Source organism: Typopeltis vanoorti, chromosome 24 (genome assembly GCF_054136105.1).
Source record: "Typopeltis vanoorti isolate ZY-2024b chromosome 24, IOZ_Tvanoo_1.0, whole genome shotgun sequence".
NCBI lineage: Eukaryota > Metazoa > Arthropoda > Arachnida > Uropygi > Thelyphonidae > Typopeltis > Typopeltis vanoorti.
In genome coordinates this window covers 5,473,774-5,499,133 of record NC_143572.1, presented here as the reverse complement: position 1 = coordinate 5,499,133, position 25,360 = coordinate 5,473,774, and the positions used below count along the sequence as shown (strand labels likewise).

Genomic DNA, 25,360 nt, shown 5'->3' with positions numbered 1-25,360 from the left:
GAGTGGGATATGTCATAAAATGTTTCATTCTAAAATGTTGGCAATGTATCAGTGCTATAAATGGGAATTGATGTGTGATGATAAAATTATTATACAGCAACTGAATCAGAGAATATTGTTTTCTGTAGAAATTTCAGCTAGGTTTCCTAGCCACTGTCAAAACAATAAGAACAATATTTAAAACTGCAAGCACATGATGGTATATGCTATCAACTGTAGGAGGATAACTCCATCACTCAGAGAAATAAATTTAAATAACTGCAAGATTAAGAAACATGGGAATAAGGAATATTTTTTCTAGAATTTTCTGCTAGGTTTCCAAGTCATTATCAACACAATAAGAATAACACTTAAAACTGCAAGCACGTGATGCTATATTCTATCAATTGAAGGAGGACAACTCCACCTACAAACTATTAGAATTCAGAGAAATAAATTTAAATAATTACAATGTTAAGAAACACAGGAATAGGGAGTATTACTTAGGATGAGTTCCCAAAATCTGAAAAGTTTAAGACAATTGTTTCTGTTGAGGTTTGGACTGTTAATGTGAGCTTTACAACTTTCTTTATACAAAAATTATTTTTAGGAAGAAAATAACTTATGAAGGACTTTAACTTTGTTCTAATGAATTCTATGTCTAGTGGATAAGGCATGGCTGATTAAACCAGCCTTATCAGACTCTTGAAGTAAAATATACTCTTGATCTTCTTCTTCTAGATGAATCTGAGCAGAATGACCTGTCTATAATAATAACGGCCACGAGAACAAGGGATCTGTAAACTCCAGAATAAGATCAAGGAGGATATCTGTCTTTCATAGTGGGTGGGAAGGAATTTAGTTTATGAACTGGATGGAAAGAAATTTGTAGGTCAGTCTGGCAGAGAAGTCTTGCAGTGTCTCCCTGTCCATCCTATGCATACTGGTAAATGTATTAATGTTGCTTCTTGTCATTGCCTACCAAAAATATTGTGTTTAACACTTTAGTTCACTATGTACATAAGCAGTGTTCAACTCACTCTTTTAAATACTGAATTGTCATTAAATCAGAATAACTTTCTTCTCTAATGGTTACAATACAAAAATAATTGATAAAATAATTTATAATTAGGGCCTTCATCTTAATCCACCTGAAAAAGAAGTTTCTAGAATTTCAATACCATATGTTAAAGGACTATTAAAAATAATTTCAAAACTTCTTTGTCAGTCTGACCTACAAGTTTTTTTCATCCTGTTCATAAACTAAATTCCTTTCTACCCCTCTATGAAAGACAAATATCCTCCATGCCCTTATCCTGGAGTTTACAGATCCCTTGTTCATGTAGCTTTTGTTATTATGGGCAGACAGTTCATTCTGCTGAGATCATCTAGAAGAAGATCAATAGTATATTTTACTTCGAGAGTGTGATAAGTATGGTTTAGCCAGCCATGCCCTATCCATTAGACATAGTATTCATTGAAACAGCGGTGTTGTGGAAGAGCAGGAGTGTAAGGTAGGAGAATTTCTGAATAGATAGGCGAGTGGCACAAGTAATGAGAATGAGAGAGAGAAGGAACATAAGACAGACAGTGAAATGGAGGAGGGGGGTTAGGGTGGACAGGGAGAGACTGTGCAAGACTTCTTTGCTAGACTGATCTACGTTTCTTTCCATCCAGTTCATCATAAACTAAATTCCTTTCTACCCTCTATGAAAGACAAATATCCTCCTTGATCTTATCCTGGAGTTTACAGATCCCCTGTTCATGTGGCCTTTATTATTATGGGAAGACGGGTCGTTCTGCTCAGATTTGTCTAGAAGTATATCAAGAATATATTTTACTTCAAGAGTCTGATAAGCCTGGTTTAGCCAGCCATACCTTATCCACTAGACACAGAATTCATTGGAACAAAACTAAAGTTCTACATAAGTTACTTTTCATCTTGAAAGATTATATAAAAAAAAGTTGTGATGCTCACATTCACAGTCCAAACCTTAATAAAAATTATTGCTTTGCACTTTCCCAACTTTGGGAAGTCATCTTAAGTAACACTCCTCATTCCTGTATTTCTTGATATTGTAATTATTTAAATTTATTTCTCTGAATTCTAATAGTTTGTGGATGAAGTTATCCTCCTACAATTGATAACATATATTAGCATGTGCATGCAATTTTAAGTGTTGTACTCATTGTGTTTATCTTTCTTCAGTTGTATTGACAATAGTTAGAAAACTTAACTAAAAATTCTAAAAATAATAAATATTTTCCTTATGTAAGTGTTATTACATTACTGTACAATTGTTTTATTATTATATCATCCATTTACATTTTTATATTTCAATCTTTTAATCTAAAATATTTCTGAATTTTTAGGCAGACTGGTAAATTTACATTATACACACCAAAGCAAACGAAATGATAGCATCATATCTCCATACTACATGTTATTTTAGTTTCCCTGTTCTACAGGATGAAAAACCCTGGCAACTGCTACAAAATAAAGTTAACTCAGTTTTTCCAAACAAATGACACCTGTCTACTGAAGGCTACACTTTGGAAAATAAATAGGTACATATTATACACATAGATGATAAGTACCTATCATCTGTACAGCAGTCATGCAAGGTAGTGAAAATGTGATTAGCATGAGAAAGTAATTGAAGAGATGAAAGCAGAGTTTGTAAAGATGAAGCAAGAGATTAAACATATGAGGAATAAACTGAAGAGAATTGAGGTAAATGGCAGTGAGAAATTAAATGAAGAAACGAAAGAGGAGTTGGTAAAATGAGGCAAGGGATTAAACATGTGAGGAACGAACGGAGGGGAATTACAGATTTGCATGGAAATGTGAGGAAGAATGGGACAAAAGATTTGAAAGAGATATCGAATGATCTGAAAGTAGCCCTGTATGGAGATGTGATGATTAGAGGTGTGGTAAGTGAACAGGTACACAATGTTTGTTTCCCAGGTGATAGAAAAAGCAGGGTCACTGAAGCATTGGATAAGAGGAGTAAGCGAGCAAAGGAGTATTGATAGTGGTAGTTGGCACAAATGATTTGACTGGTAACAAGAAGAATGTAAGAACGAATGTCAGAATGTTCTCCTTAACGAATGTTAAGGAGAGTGAAAAATAACAATGTGCTAAGTAAGGTGGTCAGCATGCTGGCCAGGTATGATAATGATGAACTGAGAAGGCAAGTGAAGATTATGATTGATATGCTAACAGAGCTGTGTGAGGATAAAGAAGTTCGTTTTGTGAATGTATAGAATGAATTTGAGGGGAGATAGAGCTGAATAAAAGAGATGGGCTACAATTAAATGGATATGATGTTAAGTCAGTTGGAGAAACTGTTGCTGCAAGAGAAAAGTAATGACTGAAGTGAATGGAAAACTTGAGGAAGCAAGAGGTATTGGCAAAGAGCAGGAGAATGAGGTAAGAAAATTTGTGAATGGAGAGGTGAGTGACACGAGTGAAGAGAATGAGAGAGAAGAAACACAAGACAGATAGGGAAATGGGGGAGAGAAACGGTGGACAAGAAGATATTGCATGAAAATTGTAGATAATGGTTTCAGAAGTGATGTGTGAATGTGCAAGAAAGGATGATTAAGGCAATCAAGGATGTGGGGATAACATTTGGGTCTGGGGAGGGATGTGTAATATATTATTATTATGTGACACCTCCAGAGAGTCCAAAGACTCATCGAGGGAGTGTGCCCCAACAACATTGAATGATTCCCCTTCCAACTACTAAACGCACTCAAACTTGCTGTTTGAGTTCCGCACGCAAACTTTTTGCATGAGCCATTAGTAGCAGAGGCTCTACCAATTAACCAACCTTTATATGACAGTGTGGAATGGCAAGGGGGAAGTATGGAGGAGTCATATGCGAGAGGTCAGGTCATTGGGACTTGTAATACAAACAGAAATGAGCTAGTATGTATGTTTACAAATGCTAAAAGTATTCAAAATAAGTGGAATGAAACTGTAGCATTGATAACATCCATTTGCACAAAAATGAAAAGAGGATAACATTCTAACAGGAATAGAAATGGATATGTAGTCTTTTGTCAAGACAGACAAGGCAGAAAGCGAGGAGTGCTGTTGATGATGGCAGGAGTTGTGCCCATCTAGGGTTGAGAAGCAAGGAGCAAATAGTGACAGTGGTTTTGAAGTAGTTTGGTGTGAAATGAAGGTGTATAGGATGAAATGTTTCGTAGGGTGTTGCTATAGACCTGGTAATGTGGAGGGCAGTGCGAAGGAATTGCTTCGGAAAATTGGTCTGGCAAATAAGAAAAGAATGACCATTATGAGCAATTTCAATTAAGGTAATATCGACTGGAATGAAGAGACAGCATCTGGAACCAAAGAGAATGAATTTCTTGAGTTTTTGAGGGACAACTATCTTAGGCAGTACGGAACAGAGGCTACAAGAAGATTGAGGGTTTTGGATTTCATTCTTATGAAAAGATATTTTTGTAAATGAAGTGTCAAATCTTCCTTCAGTTGATGAAAGTGACCATAAAGTAAATCACTTGGGTGGTAGCCAGCTATATCAAGACTTTTGTGACAAAAGATTATACATGGAACTATAAGGTGGGTGATTATGACAAACTCAGGAGATGGCTTGCAGCAATATCATGAAATGAAGAACTGGATGGGAAGGAAATCAATTCTACTTGGTCCCTACTCAGAAACTTTGTTGAAAGTTTTTTTCACTTGGTTATACTATAAATTAAAGATGCCAAGAAATTATATTCTATGTTTCATCCTTTATCCAAGTATAAGCAATGCAAACTCATTAGCCTCTACATACAAGTAGCCCAGTTGTGAAGTGACTTCACACACAAACTTTGTCTGCTTACACTCGGATAAAGGATGAAACCAAATATAATTTCTTGGCATATTTAATGTATATTTTAACCAAGTGAAAAAATTTCAACATCTATCTCTAATCCAGAATATTTTAGTAATTTTTGACTTGTATATGGAAATACAATTTCTACATTACTTTCAGCCTTGGCATCTCTTTTGGGTCAGGCTCCAACTGATGAGACTTCAATAAAGGTCAAAACCAGTCTGGGTAGTAGCCCATAATGCATAGCATTATAGATGTCCATAAGGATACGTGCATTGCATTATAGGATACCAAGGCAGTCTCCGTAGCTCATTCGGTATAGATGAAGCTCTTTGGTTGGAAAGACCTGGTTTCGATTCCTGTCAGTGATGTGAGGAACCTTCATCTGGTCTCTTTTGATGAAAGGTGAGTGTTAGCCAGTTTCATACAGAGGTAGGGGATTTTTTCACCCCAAAACTCAGGTTTTTCGTCTGCCAGAACAGGCATACTGGCACCATGAACACAATACATCTACAGACATAGGACACATTGGGAGGCATAGGGCTAACCACCTTATCCTCAAGTTATGGTTGCGAAGTCCAAGAATACATGGAAAAGTCATGGATGCTTAAGTGCCTGTTAGGATCACTGATAGGAATAGGAAGGCAACTGATGTGAAGTCATTAGCCTCTATATACAAGCAACCCAGTTGTGAGGTGACTTCACGTGCAAACTTTGTTTGCTTACACTTGGATAAAGGATGAAACCAAGAATATAATTTCTTGCCATGTAACTTATTCTACTCAGGAACTATTTTGGCAGAGACAATGACCGAGTGTATTCCAAAGTTCAGGAGATTAAATAAGGTAGGCGTAAAATGGACAAATGAAGAGGTGTACCATTTGGAAGAAAAATGCATCGTGGATGCAGCACAAGATGAATGGCAATAATCAGTTACATGAGGAGTACAAAGAGCAAGCAAGGAAGGTGACTCACTTGGTAAGGGTATGAGGAATTGATTAAATGTGATGTCAATAAGGCCATAGGATTTGATGATATACATAACTGTGTGTCATGAGGGAATGTTCGAAGGAGTTAACAAGATTGGCCCAAGTTCCAAAGGAGTGGAAAGAGGGCAAAATTGTTCTGTTTCATAAAGGGCATGATAAGACTAAGGCTTCGAAGTATAGGTCAATCTGCTTATCAGGAGTTGTGGTCAAGGTGAATAGAGAAGATAGTGAGCAGTAGGATTTAGAACTAGGTTGACAACAGCAGAATTCTCGTTAATGGACAGCATGGGTTTGCTAAAGGAAGATCATATACAATATGATCTTCTTTTAGCATATACAATATAATATTATATATGCTAAAGGAGGTGCATATACAATAGTATATTCAGATTTTGCAAAGGCTTTCAACAGATTGCCACATGGCAAACTGGTAGTTAAATTGAAACAGATTGGGTATTAGTGCATTGAATAGGAGATTAGCTGTCTGATAGGTATCAACAGGTTGTGTATGCGGAGGGAACCATATCTCAGAAGAGGAAAGTCACTAGTAGTCATTATAGCAAAAATACTATCAATAAAGCTCTTCATAAAACTTCATAAAAAAATACTTAATATAGATTACAATAAAACCATAATTATCCCATATATTAAAGGGTTATCAGAAAAAATAAATAGAATTCTACACCATTATAATCTTAATACCACTTTTAAACCACCTTTAAAATTAAAAAGCATATTCAACTTCTCGAAGGATTCTCTCTCCACACAGGCCACCCTGTGGTTTATTGTATCTATTGTACCTGTAATTACCTTAGATTGGATCCCTATCCATAAAAAAGAATACAAATGACACATTAAATTTAACAATTTTGGTGAAGCAGGCCTCTCCAATCATGCTCTTAACACCCACACCAAACTGATTGGAAAAGTACACGTTCTTTACATCATACAAAAACTTGGTATGAACGGAAATTTAAAGAAGCCTGCGAAATTTTAATTAACCATCCTAATCTTAACAATAATGGTGGCATAAAAATCCCAAGAATTTGGATGGCACACATTCGGTCCACTAAGTTCAGGTTTTCCAGCAAACCCTGACTTTAGGACTCTAAGCAATTATTTCAGCTTTTATTTTATTTATATTGTTTTGTTGTAATTTATATGTATACTTATATGAGTAACTTTGTGTGAACATATTGCTCTCTAGCTTACGTTATTTTAGTAATCAAATAGATAATAATAATAACAGGATTCTAGTGTTGATGTAGTAAGGTTTTTTTTTCTCGCTAGAGGTCAGGCCAATAGTTTTAACAGTTGACTAGATCAATGTAACTTTAGCATACCATGCAGATTGTAGTGCAGCTTGTTTCTTTGTATGTATGCATATACTCCAGATGATGACCTCAATGTGAAGGTTGAAACGTCGAGTTTTTATTTTGGTTTATATTAAACTGAAGTTTTACTGTAACATGGTAGTTGTTTCCATAATTTTTATGAAGTTGGTTCAATTCAATTTTGGTTACAACTAAACTATTTGTATATTGTCAAAATGATTTGAAGTAATACTGCTTTGGGAGGATGGAATTTAATGAAATTTATTATTATTTTTACCCAAGAGGATAATTTAAGTCGCCTTCAAAATGATCTTAAAAGACTAGAAAAGCGTGATTAAAATTTAATTTGGAGAAATATATATATATATATATATATATATATATATATATATATATACATATATATAAGGGTATTTACTCGGATTGTAGACATTTTTATATTAGAATTTTACTGCCTAGAAACACAGAGATAAGACAAAACTTTAATTAGAACACAACTAGTTTCATGGGAATGCCGACTTCTTCAGGCGTACATACTATCACAAAAAACTGGAAAATTAGCAAGATAAAAAAGTGAACTTCTCATATAAACAAGTTAGGAACAACAACAACAGTCAAGTTTGAACTGCCGTCTGTGTGGCAGATCTAGTGTGAGGCATTAGTGAGTGGGAACTATCTCGAGAATGCCAGAATTGAATTACTGTGCTGTGAATCAGGTAAGCTATAACTTAAATCACTGTTCATGTGTGGGGGTCCAGAACTATTTCTTAGGATTCTAAAATGAGTCTTTCTAGTTCATCAGGGCATTTATGGATATTTGTAGTAAGATTCCAGTTTATCTGGTGTTGACACTCTTTTAAATTAGAATTCGCAGAGAAAAGGACATGACTAGAGAGGGCATTTGCACGAGTTCTGTTGTAAGAGATATCACATTGATGCTCTTCGAGTCGTAGTGAGACAGACTTATCGGTTTGCCCGTAATACAGCTTCCCGCAACTACAGATGATTTTATATACTCCTGGGAACAAAAGTTGGTGATGTTTAGGCTTGGGTTGACACAGGAAAGAAAGAAGTTTTGGTAGAGTAGTGAAGCACCTTCTAATATTAAATTTCTTCATAACTTTTGACAATTTGGGTGATAGAGAACTCACATACAGTAATGAAATGTGTGCAATAGGATTACAGTTATCTTCTTGCTGATGTTGGAGACGTGGGTATAGACAGTTAGAAATGCTTTGAGGTAAGTAGCCATTGTTTAAGAATGTACTCTTGAGGTGGTTAAGTTCAATTTGAAGATCTTCTTATTCTGAAATTAGAGATCTTGCCCGATGAGCCAGAGTGGTGATAATTCCGAGTTTCTATGGAGGGAAGTGATGAGCGGAGGCATGTAAGTATCTATCTGTACGAGTTGTTTTTCGAAAAATAGAAAATTTGAGACAATTAGGCATCCTAGTAATCTTTAAATCTAAAAAGGAGAGGACACCTTCACCTCAAGTTCTGATGTGAATTTGATATTTTGGTGAACTTGAACTTGAGGTGAACAGTGTCCAACTCATACAGACAAATACTTACCTGCCTCCTCTCATAACTTCCCTCCACAGAAACTCGGAATATGAATGAGGCATATGAATGAGGTTGAAGAGCTGTAACATAACCTGAATGTCAATTCAGCTACAAGGCCAGATGGGATATCATCATGTGTGCTAAAGGAATGTTCAGTCAAATTGGCTAGGCCCTTGATGTGCTTGTATAACTCGAGTCTCAGCTCAGGAAAGATTCCACAGGAATGAATATAATGTATATTTCCATTCTACAAGGATGATGCAAAAACAGATATTGTCTAACTACCAACCTATCAATATCTCTGTAGTAGTGATGAAGATTTTAGAGAAGCTAGTAAGACCTCATATACAGACAATCTATACTCTACAAGGAACAGCATGGGTTTATTAAAGGGAAGTCATGTTTTACGAACCTGCTTATATTTTATATCAGTGTTACAGATGAGATGGACAAAGGAAACGGATACACTATGATACTGTTGGACTTTGAAACATAGCTGCACATGAAAGGTTATTATTATATTATTATTATTCGTGACACCCAAGGAGTCCGAAGACTCATTGCAGGAGGACACCTACTGCACAACTCTCCATTTCCACCACACTACACCGAACCTCTACTACCAATCATCTACATCAACAAGTATTTTTTGTCTATAAATTGCATGTGTTCTGAAGGGCCGATTTGTCTATATGGGGGATGAAAAACCAGAGTTTCAGGGAGAAAAAAACCTTGCTACCTCCGTATGAGATCAGCTAACTCACCTTCAATTGAAAAGGTCCATATAAATATTCTTCCTTTAAATCTTTAATCTTTAAATCTAAAAAGGAGAGGACCCCTTCACCTCAAGTTCTGATGTGAATTTGATATTTTGGTGAACTTGAACTTGAGGTGGACGGTGTCCAACTCATACGGAAAGATATTTACATGCCTCCTCCTCTCATAACTTCCCTCCACAGAAACTTGGAATTATAGGTACATAAACTGAGGAATGTAGAATATAAATAAACTCTTGACTTGAATAAGTAGATGGTTGATCAACAGGTATCAGAAAATGGTATATGGTGAGTGAATCTGCCAGAATTAAGGGAATCAGTGGTGGTGGTCTGCAAGAAATCAGTTCTTTGACCATTGTTGTTCACAATCCATTTACGATATTGAGAAAGATCAGGCAGGAGATGTTGAATTGTTTGCTGATGATGCAAAGATAGGCAGGCCAGGGCAATAAAGGATGCTGCTGATATATAGCACTTACAGAATGATTTGAAAATGTTGGAAATATGGGCAAATGACAATTACTATCAATTCAATGTCAATAAGCATAAAGTTATGCACTTTGGCATATAGCTATTGCCAACGACATATTACATTGATGGAATTGTGCTATAAGAAACTGACATGGCTAAGGATCTGAGTTATGGTGGATTGGAATATCGTGAGAATAAGAGTGAGAGGAGCTATGAAATATATAAAGTGAAATATTTAAAGTTTGAAGATCGCATAGCAAAAATTGCAAACACAATACAGACGATGATTGCAATGTTGAAACAAACACTGACATTTAAGGCTAATGAAGTCATTTTGCCTTTTCACAAGGACTTTGATGTGACACCTCATGGATGACTGCATGTAAATTTGGTATGCTGGGTTCAAAGGGGGGGGGGGATAAAGAAGCTGCAGGAAGAATGAAAAGAAAAGTTGCAAAGATTATAATGGGATTATGGAATGTAAATTATGAGAACATATTGAGAGTATGTGGAATTGCAGAGACTGGAGAAAGAAGGAATTTATATGACAGAGGTTTATATACTTCTGAATGAGTGTTACAAGATATCATCTGATGAAATTTTTCATTATATGGAGGGTAGAATGAGAACATGCAGACATCCATAAAAATTAAATTTGTGTGCAGTTAAGAAAGGGGTAAGAGCAAGATTTTTTTTTTTCACAGAGCAGCGAGTGAGTGAGTGGAACAGTTTGCCTGTTGAAGTGGTCAGTACATCTTGTTTGAATAAGATGTGTGTGTGTGTGTGTCCTCCCTCCGAGTTCTTAACCCCCTGGAAGTGTCAGATAATACCGAACACACAATTTGTCTTCGAAGTGCAAATAGTGATTCTTTACCAATTTCGATGTGCTGAACATGAAAATGACAAAATCTGTTGATTAGGTCTTGCTTAGAAGAGACTCAGTCTGCATTGTATACATAAGTATCATTTGGCAATGCTGTATTTCAATCTCCTAATTGCAACCTATTGCATCAGTCAATCATACACAACACCCAAGGAGCTATTGCATCATTGACTGATGCAATGAAGCTGAGTCATGACATCGCTGTCGTAAGATGATGCAATCATTAGTATAAAGTGAAGTCTCATAGGTGAGCGAGTGTTTGTGCAACTTCCTGTGCTACACTTCCATTTATTCTTGCATCATAGGTACTACACAAGTGATCCCTCCAAAGGAATTTTCTATCGATTCAGAGGACAATGAGGACGGAGGTGAACTGATGTCAGGTTCTCCTGAGCCTTTGGCATCTAATGATGATCCATGTGTTGGCCATGGTGCATCATCTGAGCCACACATTCTCACACAAGAAGAACTGAACAATCTTGTTCATGATCTGGAGCTGTCCAAGGCCAAAGTAGAGTTACTAGAATCAAGTCTACAATAGAATCTTCTCAAGGAAAATGTCCAAATGACTTTGTTTCACATTCATCATGAGCAGTTTGCACCTTACTTCCAAAAGGAAGATGACCTTGTATTCTGCTACAATGTAGATTGCCTGATGAATGCCCTTCGAACAAAAATGACCGTACATGAATAGCGACTATTCACAGACCTGTCGAAATTGAGTCTCAAGGTGGTGTTGCTGCATAATGAAAACCAGCTTCCATCTGTTCCAGTCAGACATGCTGTCTACATGAAGAAACCTACAACAACAACCTAAAACAGCTGTTAAACTTTCTTCAATACAGCAAGTACAGCTGGCATCTCTGTGGTGACCTAAGAACATGCAACACCCAGTAATGGAACATCCAACACCCAATAATGGCAGAAATGCACAAAATTCTGCTACTGCTTCTACACATCAAACTTGTTCTGGTAAAAAACTTCGTAAAAGCAATGGGCCAGACTGGATCACATTTCAAGGACTTGGCTGACAAATTCCCTTGACTCAGTGAAGTGAAAATGAAAGAGAGTTTTTGTGGATTCTCACATCCAAGAGCTCTTCATTGACGAGATGTTTGAAAACCTGCTACAGGGTGATGAGAAAAAAGCTTGTGACGCATTTTGTCTGATGTCAACTAACTTCCTCAGAAATGTCAGGGCAGAAAACTACAAGGAGCTGGTTAAGGACTTGTCTGTCTCTGTATCACAAACTTGGCTCAATATGTCCCTAAAAATACACTTGTCCATTCCCACTTGGATTGCTTCCTCAACAACTATAACATGGTTAGTGACGAGCACAGTGAATATTCCCATCAGGAAAATGCAACGATGGAGAAACTATACCACGAAAAGTGGTCCACTTCCATGTTGGCTGACTATTGTTGGAAACTCATTAGAGACAATCCTGAGCAACTATACAAGTGACAGGCAAAGCGACATCGGACATAGAAGCAGACATTTACTAGTATGTGTGTGATAAGTATGTATTACTCTATTATAATATTATTATTATTATTTGACACCTCCAGGGAGTCCAAAGACTCATTGAGGGAGAGTGAGCCAACAGCATCGAATGATTGGTCCCCTTCCAACTACTAACCGTGCTCAAACTTACTTAACTGAGCCATTAGTAGCAGAGGCTCTTCCAATCGACCAACCTTTGCTGGCATTATATAAGAAACTATTGCAGATCTCTCACAAAGCATAATCAATTTTGCATTTTCATTGTCATATTCAGCAACTCGAAATCTATAAGAAATGACTAAATTAATCTGGGGGATATTAATTTTAATTAATATTGGCCAGTTTATTAATTAAGTAATCATTTTATTACTTAATCTTTTAATTAAGTATTAAAAAAGTAACGAATAAAGCACAAAATCAGGGAAAGTGATCGACTTTCATGTTGGCTGATTACTGCTGATGCTCATTAGAGATGATCCTGAGCAACTATACAAGCAACAGGCAAAGCAAGGCTGAATGTAGAAGTGGACATTTACCAGTATATGTGATAAGTAAATATTACTCTTTAAAGTATTCATATGGTCATGAAGTGTTAAAATATAAGAATTATTGTTTATGTGACCATAGGTTTTTTTAATTACTATATATGTTCATATAATAGCACCTACCAGTTTCGCTAGCAAATGTCTAGCTTTCGCAAGGCTTGAACGGTGAACACAAAAAAAAATATGAAATATGCACCAAGTATAAAGAATACAAAACCGTTAGTAACTATAAGGTAGCTAAGTTGATACGTTCGCATGACAATGTCAGCATGTATTGCGAATCCTTAGTCCGTGTCCTGAACATGCGTTACATGAGCACGCGTTATATGATTGTTGGCATACTGTAGTTCCGTCAAACTGAGTGAATTGATTAAATTTTTCCAAGTCTCGTTCAATATGGCACTTTGGTTTCTGTTTAGGTTGCTGCCTGTTTGTAGGACTACTGTTGCTTCTTTGAATAATCGGTGTCTGAAATCAGCATTTATGTAGGGCATAGAGCTATTTTCCCAGTCTACAGAATGATTAGAAGTTGAAAAGTGATGTGCTAAACCGGAGGTGATCATCCTGTTATGATTGACATCTCCAACATGTTCAATCTTGTCTGATTTCAAGGCTTCTTGAAGTTTGTCCAATGTAGGAGAGGCCACACGTACATGGAATATTATACACACCTGGATATTTCTAAAATAGAACACTACCCTTAGGAAATCTTATCACCTGTCTAATGCTAGTAGTTGGTTTAAAAACATAGATATAACATAGCTATGAGAAAACTTTCAAGTTAAAAAAGGTTAACCAAATTAAAAAATTTGAAGAACTCTATAAGAAAAAATACCATACACACAACAGCCTCCCAGAGGATAAAGTGATTTTCAACATGTCGGATTATGCCTTTCAAAATATGAATCCGATATCCTAAAGAAGGTTTCAACTTTTCAACCACTCCCAATTACATCCCAAAAATGGACTTCATTTGTGGAATTGAAAAAGGTCTTTTTCAATTTGAAAAATTGAAGATAAACAATTTATTATCAGACAGTTCTACGTATAAAATTCTCAACAAAGATCCTACTATGACGAATCATAATGAGACAAACCATCTGATCCACAATATGAGTGCTTGGCCTGAGGAATTGAAAAGAAAAATTAAATCCTTACATCCCATTACTCCTAGACTTTATGGTACACCTAAAGTACACAAAGAAGAAGTCCTAATTCGTCTGATTGTTGATGGCAGGGCCTCCCCAACATACCTTTTAGCTAAACATCTTGCAAACTAAAAGGAAAAATCAGACAAACAGAATCCTATATTAAAAATTCTCAACAATTTGTTGAAAAGCTGAAGAATGTGAAACTAACAAAAACAGACATAATGGCCAGTCTGGATATAGTATCCTTATTTACAAATGTACCAATAGAAGAAGTCATTAACATTATCAAAGATCTCTTTCCTGTAGATATTACACAGATGTTCAAGCACTGCCTAAAATCAAATTTCTTTAAGGTAAACAACAAGGTGTACCAACAATTAGAAGGCATAGCCATGGGCAGCCCTCTGTCACCACCATGTGCAGACCTTTTCATGGAGAAATTTGAAAATGAAAACTTTGCCAATATTACTCATAAACCTTCAATATGGTGGAGATATGTACATGATATCTTCATCATATGGCAAGAAAACATAGAAAACCTACATATGTTTGTAGACAGAATCAACTCACTCCACAACAAAATCAAATTTACTCTAGAAGTGGAAAATAACAAACAACTGCACTTCTTAGACATACTGGTAAAGAGATAAGATAACAATTTCAAACTATCCATTCAAAAAAGCCTACAGATACTGGACGATATCTACATTATTCTTCAAACTATTATAGGTCACATAAACATAGCATCATCCACATGTTGGGAAATAGAGTCTGCAAATTCGTCAGAGACGAATTTGCAGACTCTATTTCCATTCATATATAGTAAGTTCAGACAGAACTGTCTCAAATTGTTACAACACCATCTCAAAATGGATATCCTCTAAACATTATCAACAAATTCCTATATAAAGATAACCACCGACAACAAGAAACAGTCTCCCAGCAGGTTTCAACAGTCGTCATCCCTTTATGGGTTCGGTTTCCACCAATATAGCGAGATTGTTAAAAGCTCATAACATCAGAGTTGTTTTTAAACCAACTACTAGCATTTGACAGGTGTTAAGATCTCCTAAGGATAGTGTTCCATTTTACAAATATCCAGGTGTGTATAATATTCCATGTACGTGTGGCCTCTCCTACATTGGACAAACTTCAAGAAGCCTTGAAATCAGACAAGAATGAACATGTTGGAGATGTCAATCATAACAGGATGATCACCTCCGGTTTAGCATATCACTTTTAAACTTCTAACCATTCTATAGACTGGGAAAATAGCTATATGCCCTACATAGACGATGATTTCAGACACCGATTATTCAAAGAAGCAACAGTAGTCCTACGAACAGGCAGCAACCTAAACAGAAACCAAAGTGGCATATTGAATGAGACTTAGAAAAATTTAATCAAATCACTCAGTTTGACGGAACTACAGTATGCCAACAATCATATAATGCGTGCTCATGTAACGCATGTTCAGGACACGGACTAAGGATTCGCAATACATGCTGACATTGTCATGCGAACGTATCAACTTAACTACCTTATAGTTACTAACAGTTTTGTATTCTTTATACTTGGTGCATTTTTCATATTTTTTTATGTTTACCGTTCAAGCCTTGAGAAAGCTAGACAGTTACTAGCGAAACTGGTAGGTGTTATTATATGAACATATATAGTAATTAAAAAAACCTATAGTCACATAAACAATAATGTCTTATATTTTAAATATTACTCTATTATATAAAAAATTACTGCGGATCTCTCACAAACCACAGTCGATTTTTGCATTTTCATCGTCACATTCATGTTCAGCAAATCAAAATCTATGAGAAATGACCAAAGTAATTTGGGGGTGGGGGGGAAAATGACTTTTGTAAAATTTTGTTGTCCAGTATAATTAATCAAATGCTAATTTACATTATTAAATTAATTTAATTGCATAAGTAGGATACCAATTAGTTAAAAATTAGCAATTATTAATAACAACAATGAAAGATTATAAACTCATGAATTGGCTAATATTTAAATATTAAAAAAGCAATGAATAAATCACAAAATCATTTTGTAAATGACAAGAATCATGCATCTTCAAATTGACCATTTACTAACTTGTTAATATATTTTTTGGAGATCCACCCATGACTGCAAAATACTGGAGTAAATGTCGAAAATTTGTTGTCTTGCCACTTCCACTTCGTCCCAAAACCACTATCGATTGGTCCCTCCTGGAAATCAAAAGACTATTCCAGGCAGATTGAGCAACTGCATATATATGTGGAGGCATCTCATCTGGTCTGCATCCTCTGAATATTCTCATAACCTAAGAACATTAAATTTAAAAAAATTACCCACGATACATAATATTATCCTCATTGTCTTCTTAATATGTTAAGCTCCACAGTCTATCACAGACTTCAGAAACTCAATCTGCCATCACAAATTTATATCAATGTGAATTATGTGGATTCATATAAACCCTACAAGGGTGGTCTGAAAAGTTCTCGGCCTAACAATGAAAAAATGAATTTATAATTTCAAAATTATTTTTATTTTCAACATAATCTCCCTTAGGACTAATACATTTATTCCAGAAATGCTCCAGCCCCATTATCCTCCCTGTAGTGCTTCTCAGTAAGATCTGCAAAATATCCCTCTATAGCTGCAATCACCTCTTGATCTGAAGAAAAACGCTGACCAGCGAGGAAGAGTTTTAGTTTTGGGAAGACACAGAAGTCAGAGGGAGCCAAATCTGGGGAATAGGGTGGATTTCCAACAATTAATAGTGCAGATCCCTTAATTTTCTCATTGCCAAAACATTTTTGTGGGTAGATGCACTGTCTTGATGAAAATGATTTTTTCTTCTGCAAACCGGGTCTTTTCTCACAATTTTTTTTTTGTCTGGTCTGGTTAAAAGATCAGAATAATATTCCCCAGTTATTGTTTTACCTTTTTCAAGATAATTAATAAACAATAGCATCCCAAAACATCAATGCCATGACCTTTCCTGCTGATGGAACTGACTTTGTCTTCTTTGATGCTGAACAGCCGGTTTCTGTACAGGATTTTGACTGCTGTTTGGATTCTGGTGTGTAATGCCGAAAATCCAAATCTCATCCATAGTAATAAATCGACACACAAAATCAGTTTTATTCTTGTTTAAATGCTCCAAGCACTGTTCAAAGATTTTCATGATAGCGCATTTTTGATCTGTTGTAAGCAAGCATGACACTCATCTTGCACAAAGCTTTTTCATATGCAAAATATATCCTACTTTGGTATTAAACCTTATTTTACAAAGAATTTTATAATTGCATGATACTCAATATTATCCATTTCAAGGGATACAGACAACACTTTTGCTTCAGACAGCTGTATAAAACAAACTATTTGATAGAATTACTTGCAATTTCACATGGATGCTTATGACAGATGTACTACTTAGAAAAAAAAAATCTTGTCGATAGTGTTGCCATCTATGATCGAGGCCGAGAACTTTTCAGACCACACTCGTAATTGAACTTTATAATAAAAATGGTTCTATTTCATTCCCACTTAGATTGCTTATAATCAAACTGAAGTACAAATATTCACTTGCCAAAAATAGCTGGATACTAAGAGTTCTGCAGTTATTAATAAATGTGTATATGCTGATAGTTTATACCATATTTACTCAACATTTTTCCATAGGTGATTTTGCATTTGTGCTTTTCAGAGAAATTAAGAAAACATTTATTTAATGCATAAATTATTCCAGAAAATGTATCTTAGCAGGAAGTCATCTGTCTTATGCTTGAGATACACGTTTTGGAAATTTTATACGTCCACTATTCTTGCCACATAAACAAGTAAGGATATGATTGCAGATAATCATAGAGGTGTGTTTCATAATAGCACTCTCATATGCATTCATTAATACATCAATATATTCATTAATACAGTAATTTAACTTAACAGCCATTTTTTGGCATATAGTGTAGTTTTGTTTACTTTTGTCATTAAAATTGAAATTATTCAATAAATTTTAATAGATCATAAATATTAAATTTCATTAAATTTTATCAAGCTATAGAGGAATTATTCTGATTCATTTTACCAATAAATAAATAATAATCCAGTCATAGTGAATATAGAAGAAAAAACATATATTTCAAATCAAGAAAAACAAAATTATAAAACAACAACAACAACAAAAATTCATCTGGACACTCATGTTTTTCTTTAAAAGAAGTTAAATTTTATTTTGTTATTATTAGTCAATTTCATGAAATTATTAGTTTCAACTTGGGGCAACAAGGCATTCTTACTTTAAAGCAATTATTGAAGAAATTATGAAAATATGACAAAGTTCTGTATTCAGGTTTTATAAATCTGAAATACGCATATAATGTATGGGAAAAGATGTCTAAAATGCTACAATCATATAATGTAGCATTTTGAACAGTTTTTTCCCCCCTCTCACTTTTCTTTTATGTGACTCTCCTACCCATAAAAGGTTGTAAATCTGCACTACATCAGTATTAAGGTGGGCAAAATAAAAAAATTATTATTTTTTTTAAATACATGTCATAATGCTAAATTGCATAGCAATTTTTTCAAAACAAAATATGGTAATTATCTGTTATATGTGATTATCAGAACAGACCTTACAGGATTGTAGGTGGAGAGTTCCTATGGCACCAAAGTACATGTTGGCAGTATGAATTACATAAACAAATCACTATATTCATAAGCATAGTGATTTGTTTATGTAATAATATATTAATAAATTTATAACAGAAATAAATTTTTCATATCTTCTTCTTTCTTGAAGAAAAAAAAAAAATATATATATATATACATATATATACATATATACACTACTTGAAAAGAAGTCAACGGTCACACCCACGAGCAAGATGCATCATGCCATGTAACAAGTCATGTGTTTGAAGCGGCTAAAAAATTGTCAGTACCCTTGACCATTTTGTTTAATTTGAGTCTCGGGTCTGGGTTAGTCCCAAGGGGATGGAAAGAGGGGAAAATAGTTCCACTGCATAAAGGAGGTTCCAAGACTGCTGTTGTAAATTACCGACCGATTAGCATATCAGGAATCGTTGTAAACCTTGGAGAAATTAGTCAAGAAAAGAATACAGGATTGGATAGATGAAAATGGGATATTGTATGGTGGACAACATGGTTTTGTGAAGGGTAGATCATGCCTCAGTGACTTGCTCACATTTTATAACACAGTGACAGCTGAACTGGATAAGGGTAATGGGTTTACAGTGATTCTACTGGACCTTCTCAAAGGCTTTGAAAGGATACCACATGGAACTCTAATCAGTAAACTGGAGCAGATGGGGATGGATATAGAGTTGGTGAGATGGATAGTAGGGTGGTTGATGGAGAGATACCAGAGAGTGGTTTATTCAGGAGTTGAGTCCAAAAGACGGCTTGTGACTAGTGGTGTGCCGCAGGGCTCTGTTCTTGGACCACTACTTTACAATTTGTTCATCAATGATATAGGAAAGGATCTGAGAGGAAGTGTTCACTTGTTTGCTGATGATGCCAAGTTGGGTAGAGCAATCGTGAGTGCACAGGATGTCAAAATTTTACAGGATGATTTGGATAGTTTGGAGGACTGGGCTAGGAAAAATGGATGTCAATTTAATGTGGCAAAGTGTAAGGTTATGCATTTTGGGGTGAAAAGAATAGCAGCAGTATATCACATTGGTGGAACCGTACTCCAGGAGATTGATGAGACCAGGGATTTTAGAGCATTGGTGGATAGGGAATTGAAGTTTAGGGGGCACATTGCAAAAGTGGCTAAATCAGCTCATCAAATCACTTGGCTTCTGAAAAATACTTTAAAAAGCAGACAAACAAGTTATTGTTCTTCTGTATCAAGCCTTGATAAGCCTCCATCTACACTACTGTGCCCAGATATGGGTGCCAGGGTTTCTTCTTGATGGGAAGGAGGTGCAGAGGATCTAGAGACGAGTGACCAAGATGATAGCAGGTCTGTGGACTGAACCATATGAGAACAGGTTGAAGATTTGTGGGTTGCAAAAATTGGTCGATAGGCGGAAAAGGGGTGATATGATTGAGACATTCAAAGTACTGAAGGGTTTCTATAAGATTAATCTAGAAGATATTTTTGAGAATAGGACTGGTGGTGGGAGGACTAGGGGCCATACATGGAAGTTGGGCAAGAATGTGGTTAGCTAGGTTTTTTACTTGGAGAGTGGTGGATGAGTGGAATAAGCTGCCAGAGTCTGTTGTGGGTGCTACGACAGTGAATGAGTTCAAGGAGAGGTATGATAGATAGTGTGTGAATGTCGAATAGTTGTTCTTGACATGATGTTAGGGCCTCCCTCGACGAGTCTGTTGACTCCTTGGAGTTGTCTGGAATAATAATAATAATGTGTTTGCAGCCTGTATAAACTCAAGTAATATGATGCTCCTGTGTCAATGCAACTGTGTCTGGGTGAAATAGCTGCAAGAAGGGAACTGACAGTGTGAAAGCAGCACTGTAATAGGATACAATGCTGCAGTCCTATCTGTTTGGCAAATTGCTGACATTTGCACCATCCCAGGTAAATAATCAGTGATACCATACCAAGATGGAAGTACAGGGAGGCAAATGCAAGTGCTACCCACAGTAGATGATCCACTACATTTGCCAAATGTTATCACAGGGTGCCATGAAGGATAATATGCAAAAAACGCCATTTATTGGCCAATACATTGAATGCAGAGGTATGGTCATCAACTTGAACACAAATCTGCACAAAAACATTCAGAACCAAGCCTCACAACATGCTTTTCCATGGTAGGACCATAATATGCAAACCCCCCCCTAATTACCCAAACCAGCATGCAGCATCGTCTTTAGTGGTACAAAGAGCATGTACAGTGTGATGTGGAAGCTTGAAAAGCTGTGTTATGGAGCGACGAATCATGCTACATCCTTTGCTGAGCACATGGATGGATGTGGGTGTGGCAGATGCCCGGTGAATGTCTCTTACTAGAGTGTATAATCACAACTATAAAATTTGGAGATGCAGCGTGATGGTATGGTCCTGTTTTTCATTGTCTGGACATGGCAAGTCAAGCACACTTGACTTGCCTCCACTGAGTTAGTGATCTCGACCCTATTGAACATCTGTGGGATGAACTAGCATTAGGTGAGTTCTTGGGGCATCTGCCTACAAGAGCTCAGGACCTCATTACATGCCTACAGGAAGAATGGTCCAAAATTCCCATTAATGACTATCTACTTGAGAAAGTATGCCCTATAGCATTGCTTTAGTCATTGCAGCAAAAGGAGCTCCTACATCTTATTAAGAGGTGGACACCATGGCTGTTTGTGCCTCGCACTATGGTATCCATTGAGTTATTTCCCAAGCAGTGTATATACAGAAACAAATGCCTTACAATAACTACAGTATAAGTAAACCCATTTTCAACAGTTGTGATTGTCATATTCCATACTTCTTTGCTATTTCATTATGCAGCAGATTATTTGCCAAGCCCTTGATAATAGTTGACTTGTTCTCAAAGAGTCAAATCCTTACGTTTTTATGACACTGCTGAGTAAAAATAAAATGTTTAAAATATGCTTTAACATATGCATTCAGTTTTCAATTTATGAAAGTGCAACTAACTGTAGTTTCCTCTTAACAACACAAGGAATAATATTGCCATACCATTAAGTTAATGGGATAATAAATCCCCTTAACTTAATTGTAATTATTTTACAGCCGGTACGAAACTCAGAGATCGAAATCTAAGAGTTTCATGCCTGGACTATTGGCGAGTCCAAGCGTAAGTCATCACTTGAGTAGTACAACACTATGGCAACTCATGTCAAAGGTGGAGCAAGCTCCATCACTATCCTTAATATTTTCTCATAATGTAAAATGCAGCTCCTAGGAGATGTATTGACATGAGTTGCCATAGTGTTATACTACCCAAGTGATGACTTACGCTTGGACTCGCTGATAGTTCTTCGTCATGAAACTCTTAGATTTTGATCTCCGAGTTTCGTACCTGGTTGTAAAATAATGAGGGATTTATTATCCCCTTAACTTAATTTACGCCGCCAGAAAAATAGCCTCTTGGCTCTTTATATTGTCATACCATGTTTATATGTCACCATAGTATGGTGACAAAGATACATAGGTTATGACTGTATAACAGTGAAATGTAGTATTTATGTCTATGTGTGACAAACTTCTAGAACCAGTAAAATGAGAAAATTTTTGAAGTCAAATCTTTGAAAAAACATAATAGATTTTTAGGAAAAAAACAAACAAAATTATTTAACCATTAATAAAACATATTAGAAAATGCATTATCAGCTATAGATCTTTGAGGTGAAAATCAGGTTTGTAGATTTTAGGCATGACACATATCCAGGAAGAAAGACAAGAATTGAAGGCTTTAAGTGTTTTTTGTAAATTAAAAAGACCAGTGAGATACTTTTTTGAAGAGGCTTTTTAATTTTTTAATCTGAGATTTGGTGGGATCAAATCTAATGGTAAGATGCTAATGCATGTCTGAGAACGGTATGCATTTTTCTATTATATTCACTGACATTAAGGATAACTGTGGTGCTGCTCTTATCCACTCTGGTGATGACTATGCTATCTCTGCATGGCTTCTTGATGGCACAGAGTTGGCAGGATGACAGATTCCTTTTCAGAGGTGAGGCTCTGAAAAGCATATTGGCAATATAAAGTCTAATACTATTACGGCATTTCTAAAACCAAGTTACGGACTTGGAATTTGAAGTTACACATCAGGTCTTGTGCATGTACTTATTTCAGTACAACAGCAAAATTTCAGATGAAACTTAGGGTACTGATGACTGCTTCGTTAAGTCTATTTTTTTGATAACAAGTTAACTACAATACGAAGAGGTTGTACTTGAATGTAGGATTCAGAATTAAAATGAGTGTACTGTAATTTACAAAACATAAACTGGGTTTAGATGGTCAGTTTTTTTTTTTTTTTTCATTAATCGTAAAGTTTTGCCTACTTGACTGTTGGCTTCATCTGGGCATACAAGGTGACAAAAGAGCTTAAAAAAGATCAAAAACAAACTAAGGATATCAAGTTAAAACATAAATGAATATTAAATATTATCTAAATTCAAATAAAATGATACATCAAATGCATGGAGCGTGTATGTTATCAGTCATTGTTATACATGCACGATCTATAATTGAGGCAAAATTGAACTCCGATGTGTTGAGTGATCTTATGGGACTTTTCCGTATGTATATCCGATGTGTTGAAGGATATCAAGTTAAAACATAAATGAATGTTAAATATTATCTAAATTCAAATAAAATGATACATCAAATGCATGGATCATGTATGTTATCAGTCATTTTTATACATGTACGATCTATAATTGTAGCAAAATTGAAGTCAGATGTGTTGAGTGATCTTATGAGACCTTTCCATATGTCACCAAGGATCATCCCTTGGTTTCCTTTCAAGCTACCTCTTGAACGGATAACTACTGCAGCTTCTTTGATGTTGAACAGAAATCTTCAAGTATGGCATAGTACTTTTATCCTATTCGATGTTATGATTGGCATAGAAAAATGGAACGCCAAGCCAGAATTATCTTCTCTGTTGTTATTAATGTCCCCGATATGCTCTTTTTTTCTTATCTCTAGACTTCTAGACATTTGTCCTATATAATTTAAACCACAAGAGCAGGGGATGTTGTAAACTCCTCGATGTTTATAGAAAGCATTTTTGTCCTTAGGTGATCTTAACAAGTTGTGGATTGTCTTTATTGGTTTGAAAGCCACTCTGATCTCATAAGGTTTGAGCATTTTAGCAATTTTCTGTGAAACAGACCCAGCAAAAGGAATGGAAATCGAAGATCTGTAGTGGGTATCTTGCATATGTTGTTGGAGAGGGAGGGGTTGGAGAAAAGAATCTTATTTATGAAATTTTTTGGATAGCCATTCTCCAAATATAACTCTCCTACCTACCTACAATCAAAACACTTAAGACACCTAGCTTATCTTTTAAAAGCACATATTCGTAATAGGGACACATATATTAGAAATACACAACATTTCATTGAAAAGCTGAGTAACATCTCCATTTCAGAAACAGATATTCTTGCTAGCCTGGATGTTGTGTCCTTGTTCAGTAGATGGATCCACTGAATATTGTCCCAGTAGACGAAGTCATAACATTCATAGACAATCTATTTCCTCAAGATATTACTCATCTTTATAGACATTGTCTCACTTCAAACTACTTCAAATGGAATGGAAAGATCTATAAACAACTATCGGGTCTTGTGATGGGTAGCCCTCTATCTTCCCCATGTGCTGATTTGTTTATGGAGAAGTCTGAAACAGATATCTTGTCACAATTAGATACTTCAAAGAGATACTTCTATCTTATGCATGTTCGAATAATTTTTTACGATAGTACATTGACAGAAACAATCCAGTACGTTGTTTACAAACCATTTAATTAAGTCAAAAGGAAGTATTTACAGAGCGATTCACATATATACACGCAAAGTCATTACAACTCTCAATTCTCTCTAATCTTATCTTAGTTCCTTGGTTAAGACAAAATTTCACAAACATAGACATATATTCTTGTTCAGTATTACAACTACTTACAATATTTGTTCTGCAGAGTCTCTCACATCAAACTTTTGTAGACATGTAAGTCTTATTGCATCCTTAACATGACGGCAATGTAGAGTTCCTTCCTTCCACGACAACTCGACACATTTTCTCACGTGGCAGCAATCCAGGTAATGACAAATGACAATCCAGGTAATGACACCTCCTTCAATTCCTGACAACAAAATCTTGTGTGACGGTGATCTTAGGTAAGGGAACCCTAAGATAAAATTCCTTTGTGGCGAGCTGCCTTATATAGGCCCGGATTTCCCTTTGTGCGCATGCATGCATCTCTGATTTTTGGTCACGTATTTACCTTTGGACAAGATGAAGTCATTTTTCGTGCATCTTTGGACCATTTTATCCATGGCAATTATGGTCACGTATTGACCTCTGAATATGATGTCATCCTTCACAGGTTTTTGGAATTTAACAGTTATGGCAATTTTCAGAAATCTTCACTAGTTTTAGCATTAGGCTTACTTATTTAACATTACTTATTAGACTTATTTGATGATGTTATGTGCCCAGTGGCAGCTTAGGCACAGGCTGAGACCGCCTCATGCCCCTCAAGGCTAGGGGCCCCCAGCACGCACTATATTTTTTTTTTAGTAAAATTTTAAAAACTAATATTCCATTTTGTTTCAATTTTGTCTTA

General features: G+C 35.8%; 1 protein-coding gene across 1 annotated transcript in view; it reads right to left on the bottom strand.

The window, feature by feature from the left end:
• Mhcl (Myosin heavy chain-like) overlaps positions 1–25,360 on the bottom strand; it is a 719,798-nt gene that overhangs the window by 603,297 nt on the left and 91,141 nt on the right. Inside the window, exon 5 of the mRNA XM_090414205.1 lies at positions 16,160–16,370. Coding sequence (XP_090270331.1) covers positions 16,160–16,370 — 211 coding nt within the window. The remainder of the gene's footprint in view (positions 1–16,159; positions 16,371–25,360) is intronic.